General features: G+C 34.8%; 1 protein-coding gene across 3 annotated transcripts in view; it reads right to left on the bottom strand.

The window, feature by feature from the left end:
* Positions 1–604: 604 nt before the first annotated feature.
* The window catches only part of GRIK2 (glutamate ionotropic receptor kainate type subunit 2), a 356,698-nt gene continuing 341,860 nt past the window's right edge, over positions 605–15,442 (bottom strand). For 2 of the 3 annotated variants that reach the window (XM_038133845.1, XM_038133847.1), the window contains 2 exons: positions 9,568–9,745; positions 3,064–3,213 (listed from right to left, as the gene is read on the bottom strand). In XM_038133845.1, the coding sequence (XP_037989773.1) occupies positions 3,200–3,213; positions 9,568–9,745 (192 nt within the window). In that variant the 3' untranslated portion in view covers positions 3,064–3,199. Of the gene's footprint in view, positions 3,214–9,567; positions 9,746–15,442 lie in introns of all 3 variants that reach the window. The other variant, XM_038133846.1, reaches the window with a different exon arrangement.

Below are 15,442 nucleotides of genomic sequence, written 5' to 3'. Positions count from 1 at the left end.
AGCCTTTCAGAGGCCTTTCCAAACAAGAAATTTTTCTTCAGAATTGAGGATTTTTTTCACAGCAGTAAAAATAAAATGAAGTATTTGAAGACATTTAAAGAAATTGAGTTTTTTCAATTACAAATCTATCAGTAGTATTTTCTGCTCTTTTGGGGGTTGGGTCTCTATTAATCAATTTTCTATAAATGTCTTAATATAGAAATAATTACTAATGCACAACCGAGTAACAGCATGAGTTAGTGCATGATTGGTGAAAAATCCCCATTACACTACTGTGAATCTGTGGAGCCATGCATTTCTAGTCTTGATCTTTAATACAAATCTCCAGTAACTTTGCATATTTCCCTCAATAATGGAAGGCTGAAATCCTGACCAAAATCTTAATTAAGCTATACTACCTCTGTGATAGAAGTTTTGTTCCTTGGGGAACTTTGACCCAATAAAATATTTGGGACATATTCTGCATTCACAGTTACTTTGGCTCACAAAAAGTTTAGTGAGAATTTGTCTTGAGCATCAAGGTGAGAATGAAATCCTGCTTATTTCAACATCCTCAATGGAGAAAAGAACAGTGTGTTTGAATATAATACAGCATTTTATTACATGATTTTACAAATTTTATTGTAAATCATCAATCAAATGCAATAGCCAATTTTTTCCATTCCAAGCCATCATAATTAGAAGTTTTCATTGTGTTATGACAGTTACTCTTTTCCCCTTTGTTTTAAAGAATTAACTTAAATATAAATTATGTACGTTTACTCATTTCCAGAAAAATTGCTTAAAGTGTTTTTATCTTCCTTATACTTCAGACAAAGATAACCTGTTCTTTGTTATCACATAAATGGGGATGAAACTCACAAATATAAGAGAATTCTCTTTCTCAGTCCCTGCTCACAATGGAAATGGCCAGCTCAATCTCTATGAAGATTTATGATAACTGGGTAGTAGACACAAACCTCCCATTTACCCCCAAATTTCATTATAAAATTTCTGCAGTTTGGATTATAGATCTTATACTTCTGTGCCATCATCTTTACTCATTGATGACTTATTATCTATGATTATTTCAATGTTTTTGAGGGGTATTTTAATGTTTTTGGGGGTTAAAATCATTTTTTTTTCCATGTAAAGACCATCTTAATAATCTTTTTTGGTTGACATAACATTCCTACATAGTCCATACTATAAAATTTCTCGTTGAGATACAAATGAATTTACAGCAGAGGTGGAAGAGTCAGCATTTTTTAGGGCAGCATTTCAAAATGTTACGTCCAGGAACTCACCACATTCAGGACATATAAGTTAGCTTTGAAGCAGCTAAGAGCCAAATCCTGCAAATATTATCACAATGTGCTGTAATGTCTTCTGTCAGAAATCCCAGCCAACTCTCTTGTCACAAATTTAGTGGCAAGAATCATCAGGATAGGGCACTAAGCTGAAGCTAAGTACCAGTACTGACACAAAGTACTGCACATATGTTGCTCAAATCACGCAGCAAAACCAAACCAACTAAACTGACATAAATTTAATGCTTTCTTTTTTTCTTTTTTTCTTTTTTTTTTTTAATTTTGTGCATTGGATTCAAACAGCAAACTGAGTGCATATTAACTTCTATCACAATGTGGTCAAGAGGTCTGTGTCTTTTACCATTTACACACAATTGTTCATGACAACATGTTATCAGCTTAGTGGAAACCAGGGGTGTAGCATGGCAAGCAGTGGTGGTAGTGCACCTATTTTTTTTATATTATATAACTTGAAAATATGTCTCTTCTAAGATTCCTTTTTCATGATAAAAATAGTTTTCACCAAACGTTGGTGGTGCGCACACACTACCACTCATGCTTGGCATCACACCCCTGACGGAAACACATGTTCTTATTTTGTTGATAAAAAGTATTACAAAAATTTCCATACAAAAACTATTTTCATAGAAATCTTGCATTTCCACAAATAAACCTGAACATTTTTTTTTTGGAAAAAAAAAACTGCTCAAGAATATTGTTCATTTAGTACTGTGACTGTATTGAAAAATGCAGTCCTCCTTTAAGTTCTTGACATTCACTTCTTTTAAGTGACCCATCCCTCTTCCAACATTAGCGAGAATCGCACAGGCTCCATTGAGTTCAATTAGTAGCAGGAACAAGTGTTTCAAAACCCATTCAGGCTAAAATGCAAGCCCTGTATGTGTGAAATACACTGCTTCCCACCCCCCTCCCTCTTTTCACAATTATAGAAAAGAAAATCAATTGCTTATATTTAAAGTTTGTCAGATACATTCCTTTGTACTAAGGAAAGTTTCATTCATCTAAAAATCGGGTCAAAATTCTGGAAATATTTTTGTTGGTTTTTTAGATCAAAGTTCCAACCCAGTTAATTTATTTTTTTTTTGTAATTCTTATTTATTTACTTAGTTCATTGTCACAAACAGTCAAAAAAAAAAAAAAAAGCAGGTGAGCATCCTCATGTTTTTACTTCTATTCATGGCATTCATGTTTCTTCACTTTTGACATTTCTTCGATCCAGGAAGATCACATCCACATCGCCTTGTCCAGATGGTAGTTTCAGTCTACCAGCAGTTACCAACTTTTCTGTGCTGGGAAGTTCAGAAGAACATATGGTTTCTTGTTCCACTACAGTTCTGAGACATTACTTTTACTAGACTCCTTCTGCAGTTTGTATCATCTTCGGTATTTATTCTCCCTTTTCTGGCAACCGTTGAACTTCTAAAGGAACCTGTAACTTCTCACTGAGACTGCATTTGAAACCAGCCACAAAACTCACATGGAACATTCATTCATTCAGAATGGCGGAAACCCATGACAAACAGTGTAACCCTGCATAACTTGGTTGATCCATGATGCTTGTGATTCGAGTCTGGCCATTGCAACTGCTGAGATCACAGAGTCTCTAGTTCATAGACACAGCGGCATGAGGTAACTCATTTTATTTTGCACTTGTTGCATATTTCCACAGGAAACATTCTCGCAAGGTTGTTTGGAAAAAAGACGACAGTTTGTGCTTGGGGTATTTGGCTTCCCAGCTCTATGCCATGGTTTCTTTGCCTGGCAACCTTCTGTCGTTAAATGTGTGCATGTTGATAACTTCTTCTGTTTTCACAATAACAGGGGCCTGTGGCTTGTGTTTTAATCGACGCTGACACTTCAGAGACATCCTTAGCTCCTCTACCATGGCACTACAGAAGGACCTCTACAGAAGGAAATAGAGGAACAAGAAAAAGAAATAGCTGTAAGAAATTACTAATTGCAATGTCTAGAAGCAGATTCACTGTACTGGCACACACTTGTCATTCTTTGCTTTGTTCCAGTCTGAAGCTCAAAACAAATTGCTGGCCTTATTATATGCATCACTATATATGCATATTATTATTTCATAATCATTAAAATTACTTATCAAACTGTGATGACTCTGTAAAAATGACATTGCCTGTACAATTGTTTTTCTGGCATGTACTAAGTCTGGATGCATATGTTACATAAAATTACTTCAAGCAGATTTTCTGTCAACATGTTAGCTTTACAGAACAGTATCTGAATGTTACATATCTGTTAGGCATTCAGTAAAACTCCTTAGCCATATTTCAAAATAATGATTTCATTTCTATGGGACTAAAGTGAGAGTTCTTCCACAAAACATGAAGTTTTAGTATAGGGAGTTTACCTGAATTCATCTTTAAACACTGCTAAAATCTAGATCTATTACTGAATACTGATATTTAATCAATAATTTATAATATTGTCTGCATATAAACACTTTTACCACTACTGATTATCATTTATAGAGTATGTGTTTGCAAAAAAAAGAAAAAAACCCCAGCAATTCAGTTTTGTTGATCTTCATGAAAAGTGTATTCTTAAAAAAGTTTTTTTACATCAAATTCTCAAAGCCCTTTTTCCAGTTTGCATTGCAAGCAAGTTGAAAAGTAAAATAAAACTCCCTATTCCCTCAGTCTGACTGAATTCTCAACTGCTTATGGTCCGCCGAGCAATTAACCTTCTCTCAGTGTGAGAATTGGAGTATCGAATGACATATGGTAGTAAGAAAAAAAGGTCTCACTTTTGTGCTCTGCACCATAATTTAACTTAAATGTTTTCCAGGTAATGGAGAAATATACTAACTAAATAACCCACCCCAGAAGCTGAGATGTTAAGCCAAGCCTCTGACAATTGCTCTCAGCCAAAGAAAATTTGAGGTATGATCTAACCCTTTGCATTTTTCTCTCTTAATAACTAATCTCTAGGCCAGGGACATGATCAGGAAAAAAGGAAAATGAACAAATAAAAAACAAACAAACAACCTATTCAACAAGAACCAAAAAACTCAAAGCACCTAGAATCACCTCTAACTATCTCATGAACGTTTTTTAATTTTGTTTGATTAGTGGTAATCAACATATAATTGTCTCATTTGGCTATCAAATAAAAACCCTGCTTTATTTTTGAACTGTTATATCTTCATTATTCATACAAACCTGAAGCTTGGAGATTAGATGCAGAAAATATTTTAGCACCTCTCCCTACCTAGCTCACTGAGAACCTGGAATGAAGCTGTATTCATAAAAGTCTTCATTCACCTTCCAACCTCCAGGGCTGAAAGCAGTAAGACACTCAGCTTTCCCCATTAAATTTTACAGCTTTGTCATTTGGCAATAGTAGAAATTCTGTGAAACGCACTGGTTCTTGGCTTAGTCGTGGATCCTATTAGAATTCACATTCCAGTTCTCCATACACGGTTATCAATCCAATAGATATGCTCTGAAAAGACCTAACAAGCCAAGATCCTTAAAAAGTGTGGCAACTGCTAAAGAATATTTGGCAGATACACTTCTCTTCGGTGCAGCCAGCCATCAGCTGGAGAATTAGAGCTGAACATGAGTCACACTTAAGAGTGTCAATATAATAGAATCTTCTGCCAGAGAGATTGAAGCTTGTGTCTAGGTAAACAGCTATAACCTACAGGCATTAGACCATTCCAAGGTAAAGTCACTTGCAGTTGCTGCCTACTGATCCTGTTCCACTTGGCATAGTAGCAGTTAACAGAGGCAAAGAAAGAGAGAGACAGGGAAAACATGAGCTGTTTTGTAGATTAGGTATGAGAGCGCACAGCAGCAGAGAAATGGCTTCAGTAGTAGTTCCTTTTTTCACTGAGAACTTCAATGGTTTTACATAAAAATCCATTTTGTGCAGAAGAGTGCAAATATGAGTTGTCAATTAGGAATTAGAACTGAGCATGAATCAAACAAAGCCTGAACAAATGCCCTCTTCCTTAATCTTTTGTATGAATAAGGAAATGGGCAGGTAGTAAGTGAAGGAAACGAAAATCTTGGTCTGGCTGTGATACACTTCCTTTGAAGCACTTCTTTCTCCTGCTGAGTTTGAAATAAAGGAATAATGCCTACTCAACTTATGGCAGAAATGATTTTACCACTTACAGCTAAGAAAAGTTTAAGTTGTGAATCCAAAGGAGAAGAAGGTATATTTCTCTGGGTCAGAGTCAAGTACATGTTTTTCAGAGGCGAAAGTTTGGCATTTCTGGCTGAAATGAGCTCTGCAATGTGCACTGGGTTGACATACAAGACAGCTTTCTTTGTGTGAATGAGGTGGCTAAAATTCCTGATTGAATGGTCTGAATGTAATATGTCAGATCTTAATGCATAAGGAATCTTTGCTGACCGTTGTGTAGAAAGTAGAAAACTATGCCTCCTTATTGCTCTACTTTGAAATAAAATATTCAATTCTCTTAGACTTTCCCTTTTTTCTAATAAGTGCTGTTGCTTAACATCAAAACTGCCATTATGATTCTGAAATTGAAATTAACCCTGAAATATTTTAAAAGGGCAAGATTTAACTTAGCATTCCCTAATGGCTTACAGGCTAAATTGCTAAGGCTTTAAGATCTTGGCATTTTCACTATGTGAGTAAGACTTGAAGATCTTGGCAATTCCACTATGTGAGGAACCTAGCATGTAACTCAGGAATTTCATAGGGAATATATTAAGAAGTAAATGGTGCTACTCAGCACTACACCACTTGTAGCCATGATAGGGCTACACCAGGCTCTCACCTCTGGAATTAAATACCTAGCTAAAACATTCCGAGGAACAAAATCCTTCTAAATTTTAAAACTATGCATTAGCTCTTAAAACTTTCAAGATTGTGTTCTTTGTCCTTTTTTTGCCAAGGCATCTAAGAAGAGAGTCAAATTAGAACAAATGCTTTTCAATCCAAGAGGAATCAATCCACCAAAACCTTCGCAAAAATCTGCAAAGGGTATAAATTTTTAGATAATATCAGTAGGAAATGGATTACAACCAATATCCAAGAGGTGAGAAGATACATGTCAACATTCTGAAATACCCTGAAAATGATATCCCAAGAAACTAGACAGCACATTTTATCTGAGAATTTTATCTGGATATGAAAACTCATTAAAAGGGAAATGTTTTAATAACTGACAGTCTTAATAAAGCAGATGTCATAACTTTGAGAGTGTTATTTTACATATTCTTCCATTCTATATTTTTAAATTATTTTTTATAAATTTTATGTGATCTTGTATGTTCATATGGGAATAAAAATATTGTTTCTGGTTAAGAGTATTGTTACATATCTTCTGTTTGTTTGTTTGCTTGTTTCAAATTTCACTCACTGAAATAGTCATGTATTTTAAAAATATAATTTCAAGGCTATGTAAGAGTTTATGATCCAGATCTTTTTTTGTTCTTTGGGTTCTATCTGAGAAATACAAGGAAGAGTTTTCACACATATCAAAAAAGCAATATTCAATACATTTTAGAAGGATTTATGGTTTACTTTTTTAAATTGAAATTAATTTTTTTGGCTAGTTTCAATTCTAATCTCTGTAGACTCCATTTTCTACACCATTAAACTTTGTGTTCTTTCAGTGTTAGAATCTAATTTTTTGAAAAAATAAGACATGAAAACAGGATGCACCTCTAAAATATTTTTTTTTTGTGACCAATAGAAGACATTTTCAGATATGATTTCAGAAAAGATAATCCAGTGTCTTTATCCTGGCTATTAAATTGCTAAGGGAAAAGAGCATAATGTTTACAGAACTGAAAGGCTACATTTCAAAACTGTTGTCCATCATGGAATTGAGCACTTTAGTATATATTACAAGACTCTCCACTTAATTCAAAGAAAATAACCTCTTGCCCCCAACTTACCTTCCACACTGCAGGCATGTTACAAGAACATCAGTTATTATCGATTTTTCACTAACCCTTACAAAATCTTAAGTTGTCTTCTTAAATGCTACCAGGAAGTAAATGCTGCCTCCAAGTCATCTTAGATATAATCAAATGCTAGAAGAATTTAAGGACAACATACAGCTTTCTAAGCCATAGAGCACATAAGTGCATCTGTTTTGTTGCAGAATATCATGATAAAACATTACAAAAAAAGTGTACAAAAGATCATTTTAATCAGAACTGTAATTCTTACCATTTGAACACAAAACCATTCTGAAAAAAGTTCATCTCCTTAAGACAAATAAAGAAGTAACTGACACCTCTGACATTCTTTGCCACAGCTGACATCTCACAAGTCATGGAGAACCAAGACAACAATTTTGCAAAATATTACCACTGCTTACAAGCTGATTAGACAGCTTATGCATGGCTTTACTGCATGAGAAGAAAAACGTGGTTTTGCACACGTGCATTAATATGAAAGGTAGATAATACTTACACTGCCTTCACCATTTTGCTTCATGGGAATTTAGAAAGGTAATTAGAAATCATAATACCATTTGTTGGACACATAATTATGAGACTATCACCATAGATTTTTCTTTTAACAGCCTAAAGAGAGCAAACATTCTGATTTAAGTGATTAATAGTCAGTGTGTTTTAAATTTTTAAAAAATCTTCAATTGCTGGTTTATATTTTTCCCTTCTTTGCTGCAGATTACATAAAGATGACTATCAGCATTCAATAGAAGGATCTAAGATTTACTGAAAAGTTCATTACTTCCAGTCTTGTCTGTCAGACATTATTTGAAGATTTGTTTAATTACCTTAAAGCAGTAACAGCAGTAATTCTGTATTGTCTTGTTGTGTTAGGGGTCATTGTTCTAGCATCCAGGAGGACATACCAATCAAACTGCTTTTTGTCTTAAAGTTAGCTGAGAATTAATGCACAGTCCTACCCTGACGCTCCTTCCTAATCACTTTTTGATTCCTATGCCACTCCTTCAGGGATTTTAAATATCTGTATGGAAAACCTGTCAATCTTAAGCCCTCTAGGCAGAAAAACAAATTCTATCAAAATGTCGGCTTAGAATCACAAAGAGATGAGCAATTAAAGAGAAAATAACCTCAGAAAATGTGAAATCATATATCATAGTAGTTGGAGCATTTCAAAGTTGAAGTGTACTTGTAATGATCAGATTTTTAGGTTGTTTAGTTATATATCTATTCTTAAGCATGACTATACATCAAAGGTTGCACATGTGCATACTATACATATCTATATATGCATAATATAGTTACATTAAAATATTTTGCCACTGATTTTTCCGATGCAGTACAGTTTAAATCCATAGCAAGTATAATGCACAAGTACACTCCAGACTAAATTCACACCAATTACCTGACCATATCACCAGTATATTCTCAGTTTTAGATTAAGCAGTTATTTGGGGTTTTGGTGGAAATGGAACAAGCAACCATTTTAGGAAGTTATTTTCAGACCAAAATACATTATAGACCAAAATATATTATAGACCAAAATATATGTCACTTGTATGAAACAGAAATTTCACTGCCCACTCCAATAAAGACAGTAACATAAGCAAAGTGAAATTTTTAATTCCACAGATAAAGTTTTGTGTTCACTGTAGTATCTACAAAATCACCACCAGTAGAGCAGTTCCAGACAGCTTGATGAAGTATGAGGTGCTTTACCCTGTAACTGAATGCTGGCTGTTTCAAGGACTTTAGTAGCTATTTGACAGAGAGGATCAACAAAAGTCTGATGGGACTGACCCTTCCCATAACAAAACAACACTGAAACAATTTTCTGCAGGCTGAAAATTTCTTTTTCGCTGAGTTTTAGAGTTATGAGATGAACTCAGATGACATACAGGACCTCACTGCAGGCCACTTCTCATGTTTTTTGTAAGCGTCTCCCTGGGGGACAATAAAATTCCAGCTTGCCTTAAATAAATTATAAACTGGTGTCAAAAAAACCCATATAAAACAAACAAAAACAAAAACAAACAAAAAAACCCCAAAAAACACCAAAGACCAATTCCGCCACTCTCAAATTCTAAAATTTATTTCCTAACAGAACAAAATGCACTCTGGTAGATGACAGAGACTTCCAGGAAAGAAACACTTGAGTTCACTTAAAGTCTTCTGAAACTATTTTCCTTGTTTCCGACCTGACAGATACCCTTCTTCCAGTGGTTGATGGGGAGCTTCTATTAGTGCAGAAAGCTTTTTTCAATTTGGTTTTGTTTGGCTCTGCCAGCAGCCTTTCTGGCCATCACACTGACCATGATGTTTTTCTGACTCACCTGTGGACCTAGGCTGGGGCAGAAGGGATTGCACTTGTGTGGTTCCACTCTTTCCTCTCAGAGAAATCCCAGAGGATGTCATAGGGCAATTGCTCATCAGCCCCGAGGGCTCTCTCTCATGCAGGATTCCACAAGGTTTCATCCTGTCATCTCTCCTTTCAACATGTATATGAGGCCACTGAGGAGATAATGAAATAATTTGGGCTGTGGTGTCATTGACACGCAGATGATACACAGTCCTACTCTATTGTCAGACCAGGACTGTGCAGTCATTTTGAGCTTCCAGTGCCTGGCTGATATAGGGGGGTGATAGCAATTTAATCCTGGGGAGACATGTGTTGTGTTGGACAGGCAAAGGCAAGCACTCAGAAGATATCTTCTATCCTCATTTTTCAGTCCAACCTCTTCAGGAAAAGGCTGACAGACTCACATTTCTCTAGGTTTGGGTCTGTGTTTTCAAACTCAGAGTGGCAATAAGAACTATTTGTCACTAGCGTTTCAGTCAGAGGCAATAATATCCACTGATCTAAACCTTGTCACACCAGTCCAGATCTTCTCCCAGAACATGGTACTGCTGTCTCATATCCCTGGACAATGGCTACACAAGACTGGCAGGTCTTTAACAAGGACTGAAATCAATTAATAGCACTTCAGCCATGTAGCTGTCTCTGAAAAAGTAAATAACAGAATATATGGCACTGCCTAACTGGTTTAGAACAATAACCATTGCAATGTTAAGGATTGCAATTGCATCTGTGCAGATATTTCTCTGCCTTTCAGCAGAGGTGATCCTGGTTGTGCCTAGTCAATCCCCAGAGATCTGGCATTCTCAGCCACAGGATGTGAAGGGTCATTCACCTGTTGAATCATCTTTGATCCTACATCTAAATTAATTCTTTTTGTCAAAGGAATGTCAGGTTTGTTGATCACCAAGCATGGTGAAAGGAAGTGATGTTGATTTGTAATTAATGCTGTGTAGTACCAATCTGTCTGGATTAAAATGCTTTGTATAACATGATTTGAAAATAAATAGTTAATTTTACATAGATGTTTTACAAAATAAATATAACCTTTCTAACCTGAATTCTAAACAACTTTTTTTTCAAAGTTTGCTCAGATTAAGTGCTCTGTACTTTATTCACTGTAAATATTTAGACTAGTTTTATAGTTCAGTGTGATAGTATGAACTCAATAAGAAATCTGGCATGGCCTCAAATCATATTGAACAGAGAGAGACTGTTAGTATTAACATAATGCCAAGGTTTTCTTCTGTTTTGGAAACACGGTTACAGCCATGGCGTAGTACATAATGTCAAAAGTTTTAGCACCCACTTCTCTACAATTACATGGTTTCATCTGATAGTCAAGGATATTTTCTCAATCTAAAAGGTATTAGAAAATGCTTGTTGTTATTTTGCTGACCTATATAAAAGTCAAAGTAAATAAATCAGCTGAACTAAACTGTATTTGCTACTACATTTAATTATATCATAGCTGATCAATCAAAAAACAGAAGTTTAATGTTTTATATTAAAATATTATATGCCAAAGTAATATTTAGAGGAAGACTATGAAAAAATTATTAGAAAGACATGAATGCTTTATGATCTGAAATTTTTTCCACTGGAATGAAAAAATATTTTTATCAGAGGAGAAAATAATCATATAGTGTGTCTCTTCTTTCTACTGATGCGTGAAAGTGAACCATATTTGCTACAAAGGAAACAACATTTAGAGGTTTCCAATTTTTTTTATCCAACTTCAAATTCTTGTAAAACTTAAAATATTCTATAACTCAGACCTATAATTTAAGTTCTGATCTTTGACTGAATGAATATGGAACTATACTGAACTTGCTGTACTTGTGTACTTAAGTACTTATCAACTTCACATATGCTCCTCTATTTTCAGTTGTTTTTTGAAAGACACAAATTAAGACATTAAAATTCCTCAGAAAAAAAGGTCCATTACCAAACAGATACTGGTTGAGCTGCAATCAAAAATCAAAATAGAATTCTTGGTTTTAGTATTTTATTGTGCGCAAATTACTTTAAAATGCCACAGTAGGTAACTTTTTTTTTCCATTTTTTTTCTTCTTTTTTTCTTCTGTCAAGGTGTTTGGGGATGTGAATTGGATTTTGGTTTTGGGGAGGTTTGTTTTGATTTGTTGGGTTTTGTAACAATTCCTCCCATTAGAAAATATTCTCTATACTTACATGGTTGCCAAGAGGGTATTTAATTAAAATTAATACCTTAAATTCATGTAATCTCTACACTTACACACACACAAATTAACCATACAAGTTTTTACATACTCATACAGTGCTCAGGGGACTACACGATGATAGAATTTCCTAATTTTCCAATGGCATATCTACAGAATGCAGTGTGCTAATGTTGGAAAAACATTTTCTTCCATGACCTGTCCCAACTGCTGCTTTTCGCAGCCAAATGTACAATTTCTGAGGTTACTCCGTTAAAAAATGTGGCACAAAAATACAGAACTACATCACTGACTGTAGTTCATATAAAAGCTACTTGGGATATAAATCCCAAAGCTTTTACTTCAATTTACCAAGAATGTCCACATTCTTTTGTTTCTAGTAGCCTGAGGAACAGGCTTTTCAACTGTAAAATCTTTTGAATTTGTCTCCCCCTGGAAAAAAAATCACTAGGCTGAGATTTACTTTGGTATTGTTCCAAAACTATTATAAATTACTGTCCCAAATTCAAGGGCTTTTGATATTAAATGATTAGGAATATTTTTGAACTCCAGCAAAACTGACATAACTGCATTTTTTTGAGAAAATAAAGTACTTTAGTAACAACTAATTATTTAAAATTTGTAAAAATAACCCAAACCACCTCACCATAAAATATTATGGTAAAATAAGAAGGGTCCTAAAACCTTTTCAGTTTTTCATATAAAACAATCGAAATTTGATTTTGCACCGTTGGTGAGATAACAATTTAAACAAAGACTAAAATACTGACTTTCTACACATCCTGATGACAAAGAAGCATCACAATATTACAGTAATTATTAAATTCTTCCTTTAAGTCCTTTTCATATAGGAAAAGCTATATATTCGCACTTGGCTGACATGAATTCTAAAAAGAAGCATTGTAAGACATAATGAATGAAACTTATCCTAGTACAAATAGATCTAGTACATCTAGCAGATCTAGGCAAGGGACCTTGGGAAAAAAACTCTTGTTAACAGTTACACTGACACAATGCAAACAAACTGAGAACAGTGAAATCATATTTGAGAGAAGCAAAATCAGGATGATACGTAACTGCATATGGTCACGGTGCAGCAGCTGTTTCAACCTGTCAGCTCTTGGCCCCTCCTTGCCTCTTGAGAAGGGTGTGGGACCACTACATCAATAAAACCAGGTTTGCAGGTAATTTTTCCAGCCAATGTCACCCTCTCCAAAGAAACCCTGACCAGGACAGGCACAAGGACAACAGTTTGGTGACAATGGTGACAACAAGCAAGATCCATATATCCATGGCACTGCCTTCATCAATACTGAGAATTTCATTCTAATGTTTTCAGCAGTACACATGTAGTTTCTGTCACACAGCTGACTCTTGCAGTAGTATCTAATCACTGTGTAAGAGTGGTATGAAAATGGAAATAATCTCAGAGGGTACTTAAAAAAACTCTGAACACACAAAATCAAAGGAAAGGTCAATAAATTCTCAAACTGAGAATCATCAATATATTATGCTAAATATTAATGGTCTTCAAGGTCAATGTTTTCCCTGGCATTTCTGATAATAATATGAGCTATACCAAACTAAATGTGCGAAATGGACATAAATCCATACTGCATTGATGCACATCAATTAAAAAAAATAAAAAGAGGAAAGACATAGTAATTGTTTTAAATGGCTTCTGTTTCTAACCTTGCTTACTCACTGCCCTCTGAGTGCCTGTTAAAATAAGGGAGTGGGTCATTCAGTAGAAAAAGCAATTATAAAATGCAAATGACTGAGCATTTATTGTCAAGATTGGCTAGATAAAAAAGGTCTGATAATAACATGCTTCCAAGTAGATGACATAATTAGATGTTTGTATCATAAACAATGGGAAATAATACAAGCCTTTAGCATTTTCAGAAAGGCTTCAATTAAACAATAGGTAAGCATTGTGACATAAATTTTATTAAAAAGCAACAATTAAATTTCCCTCAGAAATTAGAAGGCACCATCTTGTGGTTGCTCTGCAAGAATGCAGTCAGGTCAACCTCTGACCTACCATCTCCTCCTACCCTTTTCCACAGCACTAACTGGAATCTCAACAGTCTACCATAGACAAGAATATGTGCTCTGCCATTCCCAGAACTTTCTCTGAAGGAAACAGTGACACTGTGTATTAGGCAAGACTAGAAGAGTTATTCAGTCCAAAACACACACCAGGTTATGGCATTATTAAAACAAGTGTGTGAGGTAGAAAATTCAGAATTACTAGCAATCATAGCAAAACCACATTTAATTTCTAATAAGATCAAATTGTACCATAACCTAAAGACTCTGCAGCTCCTTAAAGTTGCATGAATTTTTGAGCCAGTTAGAAACAGAAAGTCTTGTTCCTGCTATCCTTACATTATAAAAAACATGTTTTGAGCATGTTGCAGAAACTGTTTTAAATTATTGTATTCAATACATTTCAGGCAAGAGTCATCCAGATAAATTTGTGCCATCTCCAAAGGCATAGTTAGTCTCATATACAGGTCACAGCTCAGCATTCAGAATTTCTTGTTCTGTGGAATCTGCAGTTGTAAGTAAAACAGTTCTGTATGTAACACGTGTATATTCCTAGTTCCTGATCTCTGCTTTGGGCCCAGTTCTGCCAAGAGCTCGGTCATTGTGTCTTGTGAGATAAATTATCCACACTGATCTTTCTCAACTCAATTGTCCATCTGAGCAGTGAATTATTTAACATGGAAAGTTCAATAGCTTTTGTCTTTCCTGTAAATATATGTGAAATATAAACAAGTATTAATGTGCTGATTGTTTTTATTGTCTTTATAATAAATTATAAATAATTAACTGTTTCAGAGAGGTTAATTTAATCGATGTTTATGTTATGATTTGATTGTATAATCCCAGATATACTTTGTTGGCATTACTGTTTCAGTACATATTGAGACTTAATCTAGTACTTTTTTCTATAGGAAGTATATGACCTCATGTCTTAACAAATAGTTAAGGTGTATGTCTTGATTCACATTATTTGAAGTGCTTAACAATTCAATACTAAAAAAATTTACATCTGCTATTTTCACACAATCATACCTAGTTTCATCCTGCTGAAGGCTCAATGAGTTTTGAATGGCTAGAAATGATGGCAGAATTTTATCCATATATAGCAGTTTTCACATTCATAATGACTGGATTTTCTGAAAAATAGTAATTTAGGATACTTATTTTTCAAGCAAGCTAGCTTTAGTAAGTGCCAGTGACTGGCAGTCTAACTGTGACAACATCCAGGCTTATCTTTGCTTTTGATAGGTGTCAATAAGAGAGGAATTTCCCCTCTGTCTGGAAAGTGCTGGGGTGGCATAAAATCATCTGTTTCACAGAAAGCCTCAGGAGTGTCCTATGTTTCCTTCTGACTTTTAAACACATCAGGGGCATGGATGTTTTGAGTCATTTTTTATTTTAGGGAATAACACCATTTTATCTGCTGTTTTTCTAAACTTGATTTCTTTCAAGATTTCACTCCTCCAAATAGGTTCACACCAGGCAATATCTCTGTTCATGTGTAAGCTCCAAGAGCAGGGTGACATAAAAAATTCTAAAACCCCAAATCTATATTATACAATTTCAATCTGCATTGTCTCCCTGCTGGAAGTACAAATG

Source organism: Motacilla alba, chromosome 3 (assembly GCF_015832195.1).
Source record: "Motacilla alba alba isolate MOTALB_02 chromosome 3, Motacilla_alba_V1.0_pri, whole genome shotgun sequence".
Lineage (NCBI taxonomy): Eukaryota > Metazoa > Chordata > Aves > Passeriformes > Motacillidae > Motacilla > Motacilla alba.
Note: the sequence above shows the minus strand (reverse complement) of the source record. Positions and strands in the feature narration are given on the sequence as shown.